Source organism: Gouania willdenowi, chromosome 9 (genome assembly GCF_900634775.1).
Source record: "Gouania willdenowi chromosome 9, fGouWil2.1, whole genome shotgun sequence".
Lineage (NCBI taxonomy): Eukaryota > Metazoa > Chordata > Actinopteri > Blenniiformes > Gobiesocidae > Gouania > Gouania willdenowi.
The window spans coordinates 40,424,805-40,443,236 of NC_041052.1; the positions used below are offsets into that span (position 1 = coordinate 40,424,805).

General features: G+C 37.0%; 1 protein-coding gene and 1 pseudogene across 1 annotated transcript in view; one reads left to right on the forward strand and one right to left on the reverse strand.

Moving 5' to 3' along the window:
* Window positions 1–4,819: 4,819 nt before the first annotated feature.
* LOC114469217 (radial spoke head protein 3 homolog pseudogene) lies at window positions 4,820–6,307 on the reverse strand (annotated as a pseudogene).
* A 5,007-nt stretch (window positions 6,308–11,314) lies between these two features.
* The window catches only part of egflam (EGF-like, fibronectin type III and laminin G domains), a 63,590-nt gene continuing 56,472 nt past the window's right edge, over window positions 11,315–18,432 (forward strand). The window contains exons 1-2 of the mRNA XM_028456478.1: window positions 11,315–11,417; window positions 17,492–17,601. Of these exons, the coding sequence (XP_028312279.1) occupies window positions 11,315–11,417; window positions 17,492–17,601 (213 nt within the window). The remainder of the gene's footprint in view (window positions 11,418–17,491; window positions 17,602–18,432) is intronic.

Genomic DNA, 18,432 nt, shown 5'->3' on the forward strand with positions numbered 1-18,432 from the left:
AGTACAAATGTTGCTCAGGTGGTAGAGGTGTTGACTTCTGACTGAGAGGTTGTGAGTTTGATCCCATGGCTACACCTGTCAAAGTGTCCTCGGGCAAGATGCTAAACCCTAAATTGCTCCCAATGGTTAAATAGCGCCTTGCATGGAAGCTCAGTCCCATTGGCGTGTGAGTGTCAGTGAAATTATACCGTAAAGTGCTTTGGAAATACTTGGCCATTAAAGTGCTATAGCCTATAAATCAAGTCAATATGACAATTTCTTTGAAAGCAACTCACGGGATTTACAAAATTCTCTGAAATGTATTGTACTTGATGTTTCTAGTAAAAAGGTGATTGCCAAACGTATTGTTAAAAATGTTGCACCTGGCAAAAAAATGTGTTACTTACTCTCAGACGTAATTTTTTCTCAATCTTCTTTGACAGAAACAGCATTTTAAGGTAAGATGTTGAATCAAAATGAGTTAAAAGGTTTTCTTGTTTTTTTTTGTCTAACCAGTGATGCTTTTACCCTCTAATGGACGTATAATGATCATAGAATCAAACCAAGCCTGAATGTGACTCTTAAAAGGAGGTTTTTCAAAAAGAAAAAAGTACATTGCTTTCCTTTTTATCTAATAAAATGTCTAAAATTTAAGGGTAATATTGAAATAAGGAAAGCACTTGAGGTCAGAAGGAGGCGTTGCTTGGTTCTGGTGCTCAGACTGATGTAGATTATCGCTACTATTTAAACTATATCTAGTTTAATTGAGTTTTGTTTTGTTCTCCCTTCAGGATGCAAAACCATTTCATTGAAGCAAATTCAGAGTTCATCAGGATCCAAGTTGAATGTTTGCTCGTGTGTTTTGTTTTTGTGTCCCAGTGGTAAGAACGGGCAGATCATTACGTGGGTATCAATACCAGTTGGTTTCTACTGTGGAGTTTAAAACTCTTTAACACTGTTATTTCACAAAACATACATGTGTTGTATTCCTTCTGACAATTTGAACACTAAGAGGTGTAACACATTTTATCTTTGGGGGTCAATCTGACCCCAGGGATATTTGCCTCCAGAAAATTGTTGACCAAGAAACTTTGTATATTTATTGAATCCATAAATTAGCCCTTGATAATGAAACCTTGACCTGTTCTCTAGCGCCACCATCAGGACAAACTTAGATTTAAATTAATTTATCTTTAAAAAATTTCATCCAAATCTTCTCTAATTTAATGACATTAATAACCTCAAGATATTTGGGTTTTTTACTATAAAGTTTCACTCACCCCTCCTCTTTTGTTATCCGGGCTTGGGACCGGGAGTGGCAGTTAGTTCTTTGTTTTTTTGTTCATGTTTTTTTTTGTTTTGTTTTTTATTTCATAGACACATGATAAAGGCTAAATGTCTCGTCCGCGCTGCTGGCCAATGAAGTCGCACGTCTACACTGGCGGCCATCTTGCCTTGGTCAGACATAACATTATGTATTAGTGGTTAGGGATGTAACGATTCACTCAACTCCCGATACGATTCGATTCACGATTTTACAAAATGGGAATGTAGACAAATATTCTTTAATTTTTTTGGGGGGTAAAAACTAGAAAATACTGTACTATTTTCCTTTTATATTTAATTGTCAAAAGAATCCCTTGATAAACTATTCAAAACAATGCAATTGAACTAAAAACAAATCTTGAATGAAATAAATAATGGAATAATACAAATGAAGAAGCCCATTAATTTAAATTCTGGTTCTATAGTAAACAATGCAAAAATACATAATAGTTCCTTTTCTTTTTAAAAGTGCAACTGAAAATGTATTTTGTGCCTTAACAATTGGACTTTTAAAAAAAAAAAAAAAAAAACAGTCTGCACTGTATTTACGTCAGATATTAGTTTGGACCAGCAGAGGGCGCTGGTAACCCAGTGGTCGGTTGGCATGCAGATATCCTTGCAGTGAAGAAGAGAAGCAATGCTAGCAGACAGAGCTAATATAAAAATGTGACTTTTACAGATATTCACGTAATATTACAGATATTCTTTCGGTGCTAAAGGGATAAGGAATCATTTATGAACATGTTTAAGAGTAGAAGGCGGCCAGAAAGAAAGTAGTAGCAGATTTCGCCCGCTGCCTACACTTTTGGACTAGAAGGGATAAATATATAGCGCCCTTTGCTGTTTAAAAAAGTACTGCGATTCAATTTTCAGAGCATTGATGTGAACCTTGATACCTATGAATCGATTTTTAACTGCCTTACGATTAATCGTTACATCCCTAGTAGTGGTAAAGTTTTAGGCCAGGCTACTGGACTCAAAACGCCACTCACTTTGTTGTTCTTCTTCTTATTGTTCTTGTTGTTGTGTATACTAGTTAAAATTGTTACTCCTCTGTTATTTGTGAACTGATCGGGCTAAAAATTGGTCGGTATAATCTATGGATGTGTACGCATCGACGCTCAGAGCCCGATTTTCGATTTGAGGCCCAGGGGCAAAAGAAAAAAAAAAAAGAAAGTTGATTTCTTATGTATTTGCGAGTCAAATATGACCATGGTTGGTAGTACCGAATCATTGGCACATACCATTATATAAATGGGGCCCATTACATTACTCCTAATGTGCCACTGGGGCACCACATTTTTCAAATGAATACTCCTTCGTTTATGCTTGTTGAGCCTCTCGGATACCTTTTTGAAAGGGGGGGGCTGGGGTGCCCATCCCCTTTTTCGGTAATTTCTAAATTTATCTGAACATAGTCGTGTGATATATCGTTTCAAATCCAATTCAACGTAGATTACAAGTTTACGTTGCACAATTTCCGAGTCATTTCACTGAATTCTCGGGAACGTGGTACATGCTATTCGGCACGAAGACGTTCAGCAGTCCCAGCCGTAGTTCATCCAATGTTGTTGGGGTTCTTTTTAGAGAGAAGAGCTCACATTCTTATAGGGTAGGAGGAGCCAGGATTGTCTGGGGGAGGAGTTTCCACCTAAAAATCCATCTAACCCATTTGGAGCTGACTTTTTACAAAATGTAGAATAACTTTTTCAACTTTGGCCCTCTGAATGAGGCTAAAGGAATGTATATCACTGTATTCATTATAAATCATTATAAAGTGATTTTTTGTTCATAATACTGCCCCTTTAGGGATCATGGGAGGAAGCCGGAATACCCGCAGAAAACCCACACAAGCATGGGGAGAACATACAACCTTCACATCGAAAGGACCCACATGTCTACCCCAGGGCTTGAACCCATGACCTTCCTTCTGTGAGGTGTATGTGCTGACCACAAGGACATCATGCACTCCCTGCTTACTTTTTTGTTCATTCATTTCGGTTTTTTTTTTTAAATGTTTTTGTTGTAGGTGAATCCTAACCCTAACCCAGAGAACATCCTTATGAGAACCCACAACTCAAAGTTCTCCCCCACACTGACCCCGCCTACTTCCAGTCCTTCAATCCCATCAAGCCGAAAGACCCTCTTCCTGACAGGATTAACCAAGGAGCCTGTTTCTTTATCACAAACTGTTTACAAAATAGCTGCCCCAGCAACTTTGAGGTGGATATAGCTAACCCCACTATGCTTCCTTTGAACCCAATAACGGAGCCAGAGAGACTGGCTACAACACTTTGAAGTTTCCAGTATGAACTCTTTTTATGACCCCACACGGGGAAGAACCCCCGTCTTCTCCCTACTTTACAAACAGATACCTTTGGGATGCTGTAAGATCACAGAACTGTACCGCTGATCCCTGACCACCTGTGGTGAGCTGACACTTCCCAGTCCTCCTCTGGGATGTGTCCCAGTGAAGAAATGAGAACAAAGAAACTGTACTATATTTGAAAAGTCACAAACAAAAACATTTTTGGAATGGTTTCTGCAGAAATTAAAATTGCAAATATTGTCTGTCCTATTCCACTCCTTTCAGATAATTTTGTACCCACAGAATGCTATTTTAAATGTTTCATCATTTAAAAAGTGCTTAAAATACCAGAAAACATCAGAACAGTTAGTTTAAGGTATCTACTGCAACCATATAGTAAAGAAGAGGCATAGCATGATTTTTGACATTTATGTTTACGTGAAATTACAAGTAAAATTCATTAACCAGTTCCTGGAGTAATACTAGGCTATTTTCCAGTCATATTTGGTATCAAACTGTCTCATAATACATGATATTTCAAGATATGATGTCGAAAAGATTATTTGAATATGTTGAACTCATTATTATGGTTTATGTGTAAATCTAGGAATTATCCCTCATGTTTGTCAGTGTCCTCACACAAACACACACCCCAGACACACCCACAGGCTAACAGCTGAGATGCTGGCAACTTTAAACCAATCAACAAAGCCTTTCTCCTTGCTGGCCGTTTCATGCTCAATGCGTTTCCCTTCCCCATCTTTTCATTTATTTCATTTTATTTTTAGTTGAAACAGTTAGATTTTTGGAAACAACAGCTTGCTTGGTTCGGACGAATCCAGCATCTAGTGACGTGCGTAACAGCCGGAGGGTATTTTATTTCTCAATTTGACTTGTGATGTCACAAATCTGGAAAATTTGAAATGGAGCAATTTTCGCTGTGCTGTAAGACTTACACGGATCACAAAAAAATGACTGGATGGATTTATTTCACATTTTGTGTGCCGTGTGGACACTCAAGTTACCTCATATGTGAAAAAAATGCATGCTGTGCCCCCCTTGCCCCCCTTCTCCTGGTCTCTGTCTTTATACCTGAAAGGCCTTGCCCTCCCCCAAACTAAGGTTTATTCTCGTTCTGTCAGCATGATGTAGCATCAAATTTTTTTTTTAGTTTGTAATGCAGAGTGTGACATTTCAAACACAGCCTTAATGACAGTTTTTTATTTTTTATTTTTTCGACTGGATTTCTTCATGCATCGTGTTCAGTGGGAGGTGTTTCTGGTTCCTCTGTTGGTTCCTCTGTTTCTGGTTACTCTGGTTCTGAATCCTCTGTTTCTGGTTCATCTGTTTCTGGTTCCTCTGCTTCTGAATCCTCTGTTTCTGGTTCATCTGTTTCTGGTTCCTCTGGTTCTGAATCCTCTGTTTCTGGTTCATCTGTTTCTGGTTCCTCTGGTTCTGGTTCCTCTGGTTCTGGTTCCTCTGGTTCTGGTTCCTCTGTGTCTGGTTCCTCTGTTTCTGGTTCCTCTGGTTCTGGTTCCTCTGGTTCTGGTTCCTCTGTGTCTGGTTCCTCTGGTTCTGGTTCCTCTGGTTCTGGTTCTTCTGGTTTTGGTTCCTCGAACACCTCCAGTCTTTTCTCAACGACATCGAGTATGATTTGGTCCAGCAGCTGTCTTGCTCTGTTTCTCGTGTCCAGATTCTTGTGCACCTCCTCCATCTGCCAAGGCATATAATTGGTCTCAATATCCCTCTCCACAGGGTCAGGGAAATATCCATCCTTTCTCAGCGAGTTGAAGACTGTGGGTAGAAGGTCGGCCAGGGACTGCTGTGTGTAAGCACGAGCAGCGATCTTCTCAACGGTTTCTTCTTCAATCATCAGGGCCTCCCTCTGTTGGGTGATTCTCCGCTCCCTCTCCTCACAGCGCCGCCTTTCCTGCTCCTGAAGGCGTTGAACCTCAGCCAGCTCCATATCCCTCAGTACTTGGATTTTCCTCTGCTGGGCTCTCAGGGAAGCCAATTCCTCCTCCTCCATCACCTCTAGCAAAGCCTGCTCCATGGTTTTACCAACCAACACCTCCACCATTGGCTCCACCTCTAAGTCAAAGTCAAACAGGTCTCCCTCTTCTATCTGGGTTCCAACGTCTATGCCTGATTTGACAGGAATGAAGAGCGGAGAGGCAGGTCTGTCCAGGAAAGCATCGGTCTGACAAGCCATATCTGTAGTCACAATGACACAGGCCAGCTCCTCCAGGTACAGATCTGTCTGTGTGTCCATGTGCTTCCTGACCTGCACAGGTTCAGGTCCAGGAGTCGCGTGTTGGACCTGCTTTTCTTTGGCTCGTCTCCGTACATTGACTTCTTTCTTCTCGGGAGGCTGCTGTCTTTTTATCTCAGGTGGGTGTGGCTGAACAGTAGCTGGTCTAAAGTGTTGAGAGTAGGTGTTTCCTCTGACAACACGCCGATCAACCATGATGTTCCCATTCTTGGGACGTCTATTTTCAGACTGACCTACTCTGTATTTGGAGCGCTCTTCTAAAGCTTTTTGACGACTGAAAAGTGAATTCATCTCACTTCTATTTCTGTTGGAAGCCATTTTATTGTAATAATAGGTACGTCTGTTAAAGCTGTGACTTTATTTCTTCAAAGCTCTTCTTGCAATGTGAACAGTGGGATGGATTATAATACCTCTGCGATAAAAGCAACCATGCCATGTAATGTCATCAAAGGGAAGGTTCCACGTGATGTCATCAAAAAGGAAGCTCCGCCCACAATAGAACTCTGAAGGCATGTTTCTGTTTTTGTTAAACAAATCTGATTCACTATACCAAATAATACATAAATTACCATTTATTTAACAAACTATGAATAAAAACAAATATATTTATGGAGCAATTATTAATTTTTCTCCTCTGTGACGTCTCAACCTGTATTACCATTTTTTTTTTGCATTTAATTCCCTATATATTTTAAGTAATTCTTCAAATTAATTTACTTGTTGCTTTTACCCTTTAATAGCCCACTGGCAGTATTATATGATTATTCAATTACTCAATATTATCTTTTTTTTAAATGTAACAGTATCAGAAAAACACTGAAGGGATACATCACAGAGGTTAAGGGATAGACAAATAAAAAACATAATAAACAGTATTAAAGGGGACATATCATGCTAAATCCACTTTTTTAGCCCTTAAATGCATTTTGTTGTATATTTAGAGTGTTTAGAAGCACACAAAAGTTCAAATTAATCTCTTCAGGTGCTCCATTGATATCTTTATATTCTGTTTTGGTCATATTTTTCAATCTGTTTCGATTTTTCGATTCTCTATTACGTTTTTTGAACAATAACGTCAGCGGAACTGCCAAATTAGGAGATCGACTCCAGGTCCAACACTTCAAGCAATCCGCCATTTTTATTTCTCACTTTTATTTTGTAGTCCAAGCTCAAGGATGCTGAAGTTACGAGAGGATAAGTCAAAATGTTGGGTTGTTGGATGTAGTAACCCACACGCTTCATTACACCGTCTCTCAACATCAGAACCTTTTCAAAGTGTCTGGTTGAGTTTTATTTTTTATAGAAATGTACCACATCTGTGGGTAAGGTCATTTTTGTGTGTGTGAAGCACTTCAATGATGACTGCTTCATCAACCTCCACCAGTATAAAGAAGGATTTACAGAAAGAGGGTTCAATTCCCTCTATCTTTGGAGACGACGAACAGAGCACTTCGGTAAGCTGTAAATAACGCTAAAAGTGTGATGATAAGACGTCCCTGTCATTGTTTTGTTAGCATTAGCAGTTGCACCGTCTTCATATGTTAGCGCTGTGTGCTCGTTTTAGATCCTTGATGATATGGCCTACGTGATTTAATTTAAGTCTAAAGTTTTCATTAGTCATTTCATTTTGACGTTTTTGTCTCCGAAAAGACTGTATTAAAATGCATTTCGTGATGTTAGCTTGGCGCTAGCGTTAGCTCGGTGCTTGTGTTAGCGCACTTGTTAGGGTTCTGCAGGTTCATCATCTTCATTTTCATCTCGCTCCACTGGGTCAGACTCTGGCTGGAACATGTAAGGCTGGATGGACAAGTCTAACGTTGTTGACATTGTGTAAATAACGTGTGAATAAACTTTTTCTGTGCCGCTACATAGCCATATCTCTATCAAACTACAAAAATGGCCGAGCAGGGTGGAGTTGAACCTGGAGAGGGGGCGGGGTATGAAGTGTCTCATTTGCGTTTAAAGAGACAGCACCAAAACGAGTTGCTCTCAGAAGCACATCAGAAAAGGGGGAGAAAAGGGGTGGAGCTATAATAATGAGGAATTCAGACCCAAGCAGTGCAGTTCCGCTTTATATAGACCACAACTGTATGATTTATATGTAAAAAGGAAGGATTTAAAAACATGATATGTCCCCTTTAACAACATTTTATCTCATTTCATTGAAAAAAAAAATAAAGCATTAAAAGTGATATGATATAACAAAATGAATAAAAAAATATTGTATGAAAATAGAAACTAACAAAATAAAATATCTGATAATTAAAAAACAACACTAACACAGGGAAACACTTGATAGCAATTCACCCTGACTCTGTTATTATTACTGCTCTATGTAGTCAGTTATCATGCACCAGCGTCCCCTGCTGTTTGTTACGAGACACTGCAGGACAGTTTACTGAGAGCCAAAGGAAATCAAGTATATCTGAATGTTATGAGGAGACTGAAATTGTTTCATACTTGTACTGTATGCATCACAGAATCTTACCAGATTTGTTAAGCTTAGTTACAAAATTGAGTAAAACATTTTACCATCAGATGGGGGACAGCAGATAGATAGATCCCAATAAAATAATCCAAATAGTTCGTCTAAGTCAGAGGTAGGCAACTATTATCACACTCTGTGTATGTTTGTTGTTGTCATGCTCGTTGTGAAGCATTTTGTGCATTTTTGTTGTTCTTTTGTGTAATTCTCCTGTAAAACATAAGTCATATTGTGTATTTGTGCTGTCATTTTGCATTTTTTTGGGGGTGATTTGTTGTGTATTTCTGTTTTTGTTTTGCTTGTTTGTGAATACTGTGTTTTTTTGTCTTTTTGTGTACTTTTGTCATTTTCTGTAATTTTATAAATTTTCTGAGTAATTTTGTGTGTTGCTGTTGTCGTTTTGTTCATTTTTGTTGTAGTTTTGTGTGTTTTTCTCTTGTTTTTACTGTATTTTCCTGCAATGTTGTAATTATTTGTATTTTTTTAAGTATTCTTGCTTTTGTTTTGTGTAATTTTGTACGTTTACTTTGTGGGGCGCATAAATATAGACTGAGAGCCGTATGTGGCCCCCGGGCCGCTAGTCGTCTCTAATAAATGCTAACCCAAACTCAGTTCCATCCCATGGGTGCATGTGCATTGTGTGCCGCCTTCACTTTTGTATTAAAATACAATATGCATCAAACATATGTACATCAAGTTTCAGAAAAAACATTCCAATAATTTTCACAATAAAAACAAACAACCAACAATCAATCAGACAATGCCACTAAAAATACTATGAGATAAAATACTGTACAATAAAGAGTTACATTATGGCTGAACAAAACCTGTATATAAATAACAAAGACAAAATTTAAAAAGTTCATTTCTGACAAAAATACATTATTTTCTATACATTTACATTTACATACTATTATAGTAAATTATTGTACAGACTCCCCAGTTAAAGCTTGGGACAAAGTATTAACAAAAACATTTACAAAAAAACAAAACAAAAACAATAATAGGCCTCCTGATTAAAAAATATGATAAAGTAGCCAAATCAGATTGAAGTTACAGAAAAAATGTGGTATTGAAAGTGTTCCTGTGTGTTGGCTTTGCACTGGAGACAACTTAGTTGTTCTCCTTTTTAGGGACAGGCTCCAGTTCTGGTTAGGTAAGATTTATTTATATACTGTAGCACCTTTCACAGACAAAAAAGCCACAAAGTGCTTCACAACACTGATTAAAATCAGAATAAACGCACAATATAAAAGGCCAAGACAACACAAAATCATAGCATACCTTGAACTCAATTTGCTGAGTTGTATATGTTTTTTTTATTGTCAAAAATACACTAAAATGTGAAAAGAAAATCTAATGTGGAAAGCCATTTTTATGCAACCTTGGCCTGCTCATGAGAAAAAAAAAAAGCACACAGAGAATTTCTCTTCTGCTCTTCAACAGAGGCCGTCACATTTTTCTCTGCTCCCTCTCATCCCACCCGTATCTGTCCTTGTTGCTGCTTTGTTTTGTCTGGTCTTGTGAATCTAATTGGAGCCTCTCTTTGCATCTCATCCAAAAGTGGAATTATGGAATTGATCAGTTGGTCTCTCAATGCAATCGACCAATTTTTTTTGACAAAAAGATTCGTCAGTGGTGAGCCCGCCTGTCCAAGCGGTTTGTTTGCGGCTGGATATGTGCTCGACTCTTGGAACAAGTGGTGAGTTGTGTCTGTCAATTTTTTTCCATGAAAGACGTAGAAGACATCTACATGATTGGAATCATGGTAGCAGGCATGCTGCTGATTGGAGCTAGCAGCTTTCTGACCTATCGCAAAGCCTGTATTACGTTGGCAGCTGTTTTGGGAAGGCAGCCAGTCATTTCTGAAGGATGGAGCAAGGTTCTCAACACTCAGTCTCATGTGATGAACATTAGGACATTAGGTGAAAAGTGCTGAAAATGTCTAGAAAGTTGAGAAAAATTGCAGTAAAGACATTGAAATTTGATGGAAACGTGTCAGAAATTAGAGTAATGTAGCAAAAATGCAATAAAACGACTAATCACTGGTCTATTTATATTCTAGTTTCCAATGTTGTCACTGTCGCTGTTTTAAATTTATCTTTATGTACCCCCATGACAATTTGTGTACCTCTGGGGGTACCCGTACCCCACTTGAGGAACCTTTGATACAGGCTATAAAGTAGTTATTTTTTTACATTTCCGGTGGTGTCTTTTGATTTATTTATTTTCTCCAATTAAAACATGAATCTTGGCTTAAAAAAGGTTGGAAAACACTGCAATAATCAGCCCTAAAACGCCAACAGTTGTCAACCATTATTATTGTTATGGGCCATGATTGATTGCACGCACACGCACGCACATGCACACGCACGCACGCACGCACAGTGTCTGGTTAGTGTCTCTCCATCTGTGTGCAGTGCGTGGATTAGACGCTCATTATCCTCTTAGCTCTAAATGGCCCCACGTGCCCGCGCTCGCTCTGTTGTTCGTTTGTTCCTGAAGACGCACGCGCGAGCGGCACGAAATCGGAAAAATAATCATATTAATAAAAATAAAAAATAACACCCCATCGTGCGTGTCCGTCATTCATTCAATCATTCAGTCAGTCGTGTCCAGTGATCGCGTGTTTACGCACGACATCCCTGATCCTCCTCGGTCCGAGCGCGTGCGCGTGCGTTACTGGGTCCGTCCCACTGATCTTTTGCTGACTCTAATCTAATCAGTGCGTGTGTTGTCAGTGCGTTTCCTGCACATTCCGTGCGTCTCTGGACTGAAACTGACCCTGATCCGAAATTTGGATAAAACGCCGTCTTTTCTTTGAGAAAAAAAAACAAAAAACTATTTGATTGGTTACATTTTTCATTCATTTTATTTATTATTATTACTTTTTTGATTTATTTCAAAAGGAGCATTTAATGTTAAACCTTGGACCAAAGCAGGGATGGAATCCACATGTAAAGACAGGACTCTTTTATATTTACTTTGCATTGTTTGCACAGCCAACGTTTGTTTCTGTGCAAGAAGATCCACTGCTCACAGACCTGGTGAGTTTAACTTTACCCACTTTATATATTCCATAAGGTTTACTCCTTTAAATAATCTATAATAACGTTAAAAAACCATTGAAATAAAGATTTACTGCTTTAAATAATCTATAATAACGTTAAAAAACCATTGAAATAAAGATTTACTGCTTTAAATAATCTATAATACCGTTAATAAACCATTAATATAAAGGTTTACTCCTTTAAATAATCTATAATAATGTTAATAAACCATTAATATAAAGGTTTACTCCTTTAAATAATCTATAATAACGTTAATAAACCATTAATATAAAGGTTTACTCCTTTAAATAATCTATAATAATGTTAAGAAACCAGTAAACTGAAGATTTACTGCTTTAAATAATCCATAATAACGTTAATAAGTGACTATATAATAATATAAAGATACCTCACTCTTGTATTTATTTTTGACATTCACAGGTATCATCAGGAATCCACAATTAGTTTTATACATTTTGTACAAATCAGGGTTGGGGTCAATTACAATTGTAATTGCATAATTGATAACTAATTACAATTATGACATACTTAAAGATTAAATTGTAATTGAAAAAAAACTGTTGCTATTGTAATCTTAATGTAATTGTAATTCAGTTCAGATAATTGACTTTGTAAATGCAATTCTATGTAATTATTTTTATGTAATTTCATGGAAATTCGAACCAAAGATAAAATGAAACTTGTGGAACCATGTTACAGTATGTCTTACACATACATAGTTAATAATTATTAAAATAGGTCAGATTAAGTTTATCTGACACAAAAAAGGCTCAGACGTCCACGCCAAAAATATTAATACCAATATTGTCATTGATTAGGAAATCTAACAAGGTGACCAAGAAATGAGAAAGTAATTAGATGATAGATCATATTTTTTATTTTATTTTATAGCTGATTTTAGAAAAAACTGAGCAGTTATCATTAGAGATGCTAACAGAAAGCTAACACAAGTGGAAGGTTACAGTTTTGGGGATTTTTTATTTCAGGCTCAGTAATTGTGAATAATTGTAATTGTGCTTTAGTAATTGAAAACATAATTGTAATTTACTTTCAGGGGGAAAATAATATTTGTAATTTGAATTGTAATTAGGCAAAAATGATGGTCACCGTAATGATAAATGACTTGTAATTTAACACAAACAATTGAAGATATAATTGCAATTGAAAAATGTAATTGACCACAACCCTGAGAGAAATACATAAATGAACTCCATTTACATCTTTTTTTCACTATGAATGTGAGTATCATGCACATGTAAACACAATGAAAGATTTATAAGAAAACAAAGTGAACAAAACTGTGGAAGGATTCAATATTTCACTGGTATTTTAGCTTTAGTTGGTGTTTGTAAAGCAAATGTTCTCGACTCAGAGTTATTAATGCAGCTACTGTATATAAACTATTTCATCCTCTACGTGACTTATCTGTGTCGGTCCCTTCTTCAAATGCATTTAAAACCTTCTCCATCCTGTTCCATTCCTGATCAAACCTCGGAATCTTCCTCCTTGTCATTCCAAACTCCAACGTGTTATAACGAATGGTTCTCAATATGCCGTCTGTGTCCATTAGACCTATACATCGCCGGCTCTTTTTGCCATTGCTGTTTTGAACTCTCCTACATCTCCCTTCACTACACCTGACATTAGGACTTCTCCACAAGTTACCACCAAGTATTACGGATTGAGAGGATTCGGGTAAATTTGGATGGAGAAAATAATTTTGGGCAAATCAAGAATCAAGTCGAAATGTCAAGAATAAAGTTGAACTCAAAATCCAATATGATGATAAAAGTCGAAGGTTTGCTGATGAAGTCAAATCTACAGAAGCTGACTAGGGCCAATTCACCATATATGACAACAAGCAGCAGATCATGGCCGTGTATTAATGAACGCGTTAAGCTAGATTTCAAAGATGGGTTTAATAAAAGAGAATTTTCTCTTTTATTTCATAAACACAGTGTTGTAATGTCTTTAAGGACTTTGAAGAGATATTTGCCAAAAACTGAATGTGTTCAGAAGTAAAAAACAGTGAAGTTATGAAGAGGTGGAGCATTCAGTCCGTCTGTGGCTATTGAGGAGCTACGGAAACACATTAGGACCAGTTTGGATGGACACTGTTGTTTTTTATGGTGAATTAGCCCGAGTCAGCATCCGTAGTTTGAATTCTTATTCAATTAATGTGCCACCTTTACATTCCATAATTAACTGATTTCCGACCCTGTCTATGAATACCAGTAGCCCTCCTCACATTAAGGTGCCAAGTTTTAGTGTTGTAGTAGTGGAGACTGCACTGATTTCTGCTATTCATCATCTTTATTAACGTCATAAGGAGAAGAACTTGGTAAAACGATAAATATCTGCAACTTTCCCGATGTTTAACTGTTCAACCTTGTCATGGTTTTTTAAATTAACTAAAATTCTTGGTCTTGTCTTGGTCTCGGGCAAGTCTTGAGCTGGGTTCAAAATGGCACACTTAGTATATACTCATTGAGTTTGTAGTGTATAGTACCGTCTATGATACTGTAGTTCATACTATAGTATGATTAGGGGGATCAGTGTTTCCACTGAAGTTTACTTCCAAGTTTCTCAAGATGCATTTAGAACCTACAGCGTTAAAAACCTTGTTCACACTGAGGCTAAATATCTCTGTTGATTCTCCACCTTTACTTTGAAAGTTCTGAAAACATTTGAAATGAGAAAGTGACCAAGAAGAATATCAACATATGTTAATATGAGTAGTATGTTAGTATGAGTAGTAGGTTAGTATGAGTAGTACGTTAAGATGAGTAGTACGTTAGTATGAGTAGTAGGTTAGGGTGAGTAGTACGTTAGTATGAGTAGTACGTTAGTATGAGTAGTACGATAGTATGAGTAGTACGTTAAGATGAGTAGTACGTTAGTATGAGTAGTAGGTTAGGGTGAGTAGTACGTTAGTATGAGTAGTACGTTAGTGTGAGTAGTACGTTAGTGTGAGTAGTACGTTAGTGTGAGTAGTACGTTAGTATGAGTAGTACGTTAGTGTGAGTAGTACGTTAGCATGAGTAGTACGTTAGTGTGAGTAGTACGTTAGCGTGAGTAGTACGTTAGCATGAGTAGTACGTTAGTATGAGTAGTACGTTAGCGTGAGTAGTACGTTAGCGTGAGTAGTACGTTAGTATGAGTAGTACGTTAGTGTGAGTAGTATGTTAGTATGAGTAGTACGTTAGTGTGAGTATTACGTTAGTATGAGTAGTACGTTAGTGTGAGTAGTACGTTAGTGTGAGTAGGAGGTTAGGGTGAGTAGTACGTTACTATGAGTAGTACGTTAGTATGAGTAGTACGTTAGTGTGAATGGTACGTTAGTATGAGTAGTACGTTAGGATGAGTAGTACGTTAGTGTAAATGGTATGTTAGGGTGAGTAGTACGTTAGTATGAGTAGTATGTTAGGATGAGTAGTAGGTTAGGATGAGTAGTACGTTAGTATGAGTAGTAGGTTAGGATGAGTAGTACGTTAGTATGAGTAGTAGGTTAGGGTGAGTAGTACGTTAGTATGAGTAGTACTTTAGTATGAGTAGTAGGTTAGGATGAGTAGTACGTAAGTATGAGTAGTACGTTAGTATGAGTAGTACGTTAGTGTGAGTAGTACGTTAGTATGAGTAGTACATTAGTGTGAATGGTTTGTTAGGGTGAGTAGTACATTAGTATGAGTAGTACGTTAGTGTGAGTAGTAGGTTAGGGTGAGTAGTACGTTAGTATGAGTAGTATGTTAGTATGAGTAGTACGTTAGTATGAGTAGTATGTTAGTATGAGTAGTACGTTAGTATGAGTAGTAGGTTAGTATGAGTAGTAGGTTCGGGTGAGTAGTACGTTAGTATGAGTAGTATGTTAGTATGAGTAGTACGTTAGTATGAGTAGTATGTTAGTATGAGTAGTACGTTAGTATGAGTAGTACGTTAGTATGAGTAGTACGTTAGTATGAGTTGTACGTTAGTATGAGTAGTACGTTAGTATGAGTAGTACGTTAGTATGAGTCGTAGGTTAGTATGAGTAGTACATTTGTGCGAATGATACGTTAGTATGAGTAGTACGTTAGTGTGAATGGTATGTTAGTATGAGTTGTACACTAGTTTGTGATTTTGAGCACCATCTTGGTCTCAGATGGTCTTGAGGAAAACTTTTTTAAGTTTGTTTTTTATTAATTATTTTCTGCCTTGTCTGCACGTGCACATGTACACTAATAAGTTTTTATCCAGAACAACTTTACATGAATAAAACTAAGTACATTTAGAAAAAACATATATAAAATGATCTGTTAAAAAGCCTACTCTCAGTCATAAGCAGTAAATGACGAGCTTTTAACCAATATTTTTAAAATGTATACTATTTGAAAAGATTTACTAAAGGTTTACTTTTCAAATGAGCACTGTCAGCATGCTGTTGTTTTATTGATATAATAGAATACTGTTACATATTTAGTATTTGAATGAGATTTGTGAGTTTTCCACCATCTTAATTCATATAAATAGCAGTTGACGTGGTAACGGATGCAGCTGAGGTTCAGATTGCTTTGTAACTCAGGGTGGTTGATTTCTCCAGACTTGTGTCCAAGGTCACATTTTAGAGCCACCCTGTTCTGCTTTGAAATGGGACTTTGATTTGCTCCTAATGCATTCGTGGTCGTAGTGCCCGTGGTTCTGCTAAATGGCATGTCACTCAATGGACTTAGAAGGTTTTTTTCATCACGTATCTTATGTTGAATGAGTCATGCTTTCTGACATTTACTGAAGTTTCCAGATTGGAGGTGAACTTCTTTGATTTAAAACTTAATTTGTGTTGAAAAGACATTTTCACAAAATATGTGGGTCTGAGATGCTCAACAACTATTTATCAATCTTTTAATTCAGTGCATCAAATATTAACTTCAATATTTCAAAATGAGATTATTTTGAGGGGTTTTATAACACATTAACCTTTTCCCATATTTTGTATAATGACAAAAAACAATAGTACAGTGATTCAACATACTGATATTGATACCGGAAATTGGTCAGATTTTTCAGCAAAAGACAAAAAAAAGAAGAGTATTGGCTGTTTTTTTATTGTGGAATATTCTTATGTTTAACCCTTGTGCACTCTTTTAAATTACATACACTTTTACACTTTGTGTACGCAATCTCATAAAAGTGCAATAAAAATGTACTAAACACATTTTTTTTAACTTCCACTGCATCAAATCTTTTCAACTACTTCAGACCTTTTCAAAGTTATGAACTTATACATTTCCAAATTGTTTTTATGTTGAATATGTTTTTCATTCAGACAATTTTTTCAGGAAATTTACTTAGATATCCTGACATGTTTCGACTGCCAACTCTCAGTCTTTCTCAGAGGTGTCTGCTGATTGTTTTGACGTGTCCTTATGAGTTCTTTTTGGGCGTTGCCAACTTGATAGGCCATGCCCCCGTCGCCCGTTGCATTATGACATGTCATGATTACAGTGTATGAAAAAAATATATAGTTGCAACGAGAGTCAATAGAGCAAATTTGAGCTTAAGGTTACTAAGTGTCAGTATGATTCATAATATATCTCATTTTCTATAAACTTCCAATACACAGGATTTTGGAACTAAACAAATAATATTTTTGGTCACAAAGATGATCCGAGGGTTGAGGAAAAAAATGTATGTAACCCATTATTTATGATAAATGGGTCAGTTTTTCTTATACCTACTGTTGCTGACTATTGTTCAGTTTGAGTGATATCATTTGATTAAGCCTTTCATAACATTCCACACTACATAATAAGTAATAAAAGTACATATGATTCATGCTCATATAGGATCATATTGGTATTGGCTAATACTCAAGGATGAAATATTGGTACTGTATCAGAGATGAACAAGTAAAAATGAGAAGCACTCTCCCAACTCTGATGTCAATTCATTGATACAAACTCTAAAAATATTGGAACGTTCTAATGAAAACTATGGCCATTTTATAGCATAACTCTTTTTTTCTTCTGTATAGATTTATTTCATCACTCATACTATTTACATTTTGTGTAAACCAGATCGTCTGAGTCCTCCACTGGACATCCAGCTAGAGACGATCAACTGCACTGCTTTCAGCGTGACGTGGAAGATGCCTCGACGGCACGTCAGCACCATCACCGGATACAAGGTACCGACCAGTAGCATTCCCATGGTTTACAAGAAGCACTTCACTTTTTATTGTATCTTGTAGAGCAAGAATAATCCATGTACCGTTTGTTCTTTGGTTATTCCTTTTGAAAACCAAATCAAAATAACAAACTGTGTGCGTATTTTATTATTTCACCCTGTGGTTTCTGGGTGTTCCCTTTCTCTGAAACAGTGCCAGACAGAAAAAAAATGTAATCAATAACAGACGTACACTTGTCTACTTGTTGCTTCAGAATGTTTTGTTTCTTAACTGCCAATCGTCTGGTTCTGAGTCATTCCAAATGTTTTTCTTTTTCCCACTGAAATGTTGGTTATTTCCTCCTATACGAGCCCCTGACATGAGTTTCCCCCCAGCCTCTCATTTCTGCTCCTGAAAAGCATATCAAACTCAGCGTATATATATATGTGTGTGTGTGTGTGTGTGTGTGTGTGTGTGTGTTGCCAGATGGCCTTGAGGGTTTGATTGATATTTGGAAATTTGTGACGTTTGAATAGAGTCCTGCTATAAAAGAATTTATGGTTTATCAGGAGGAATACGTACCCAACAGACATGGCTGTAAATCCTAGTTAAACGTTCCTGTCTGGTTTCATTACATTGCAGCTGTATCTCACACACTAAAGATATAAACAGAAAAACAAGATAGCGCCGACTGAATACTTCTACTGCTTATTGTTGCATTTACAGTCTTGGATGAAGAAAAAGCAGGAACCAGGGTGTGGGTTGATTATAACTGTAATTGCGTAATTAATAATTCATTACAATTAATTGTATTTTAAAAAAACTGTTGCTGAGTTGAGATAATTGACTTTA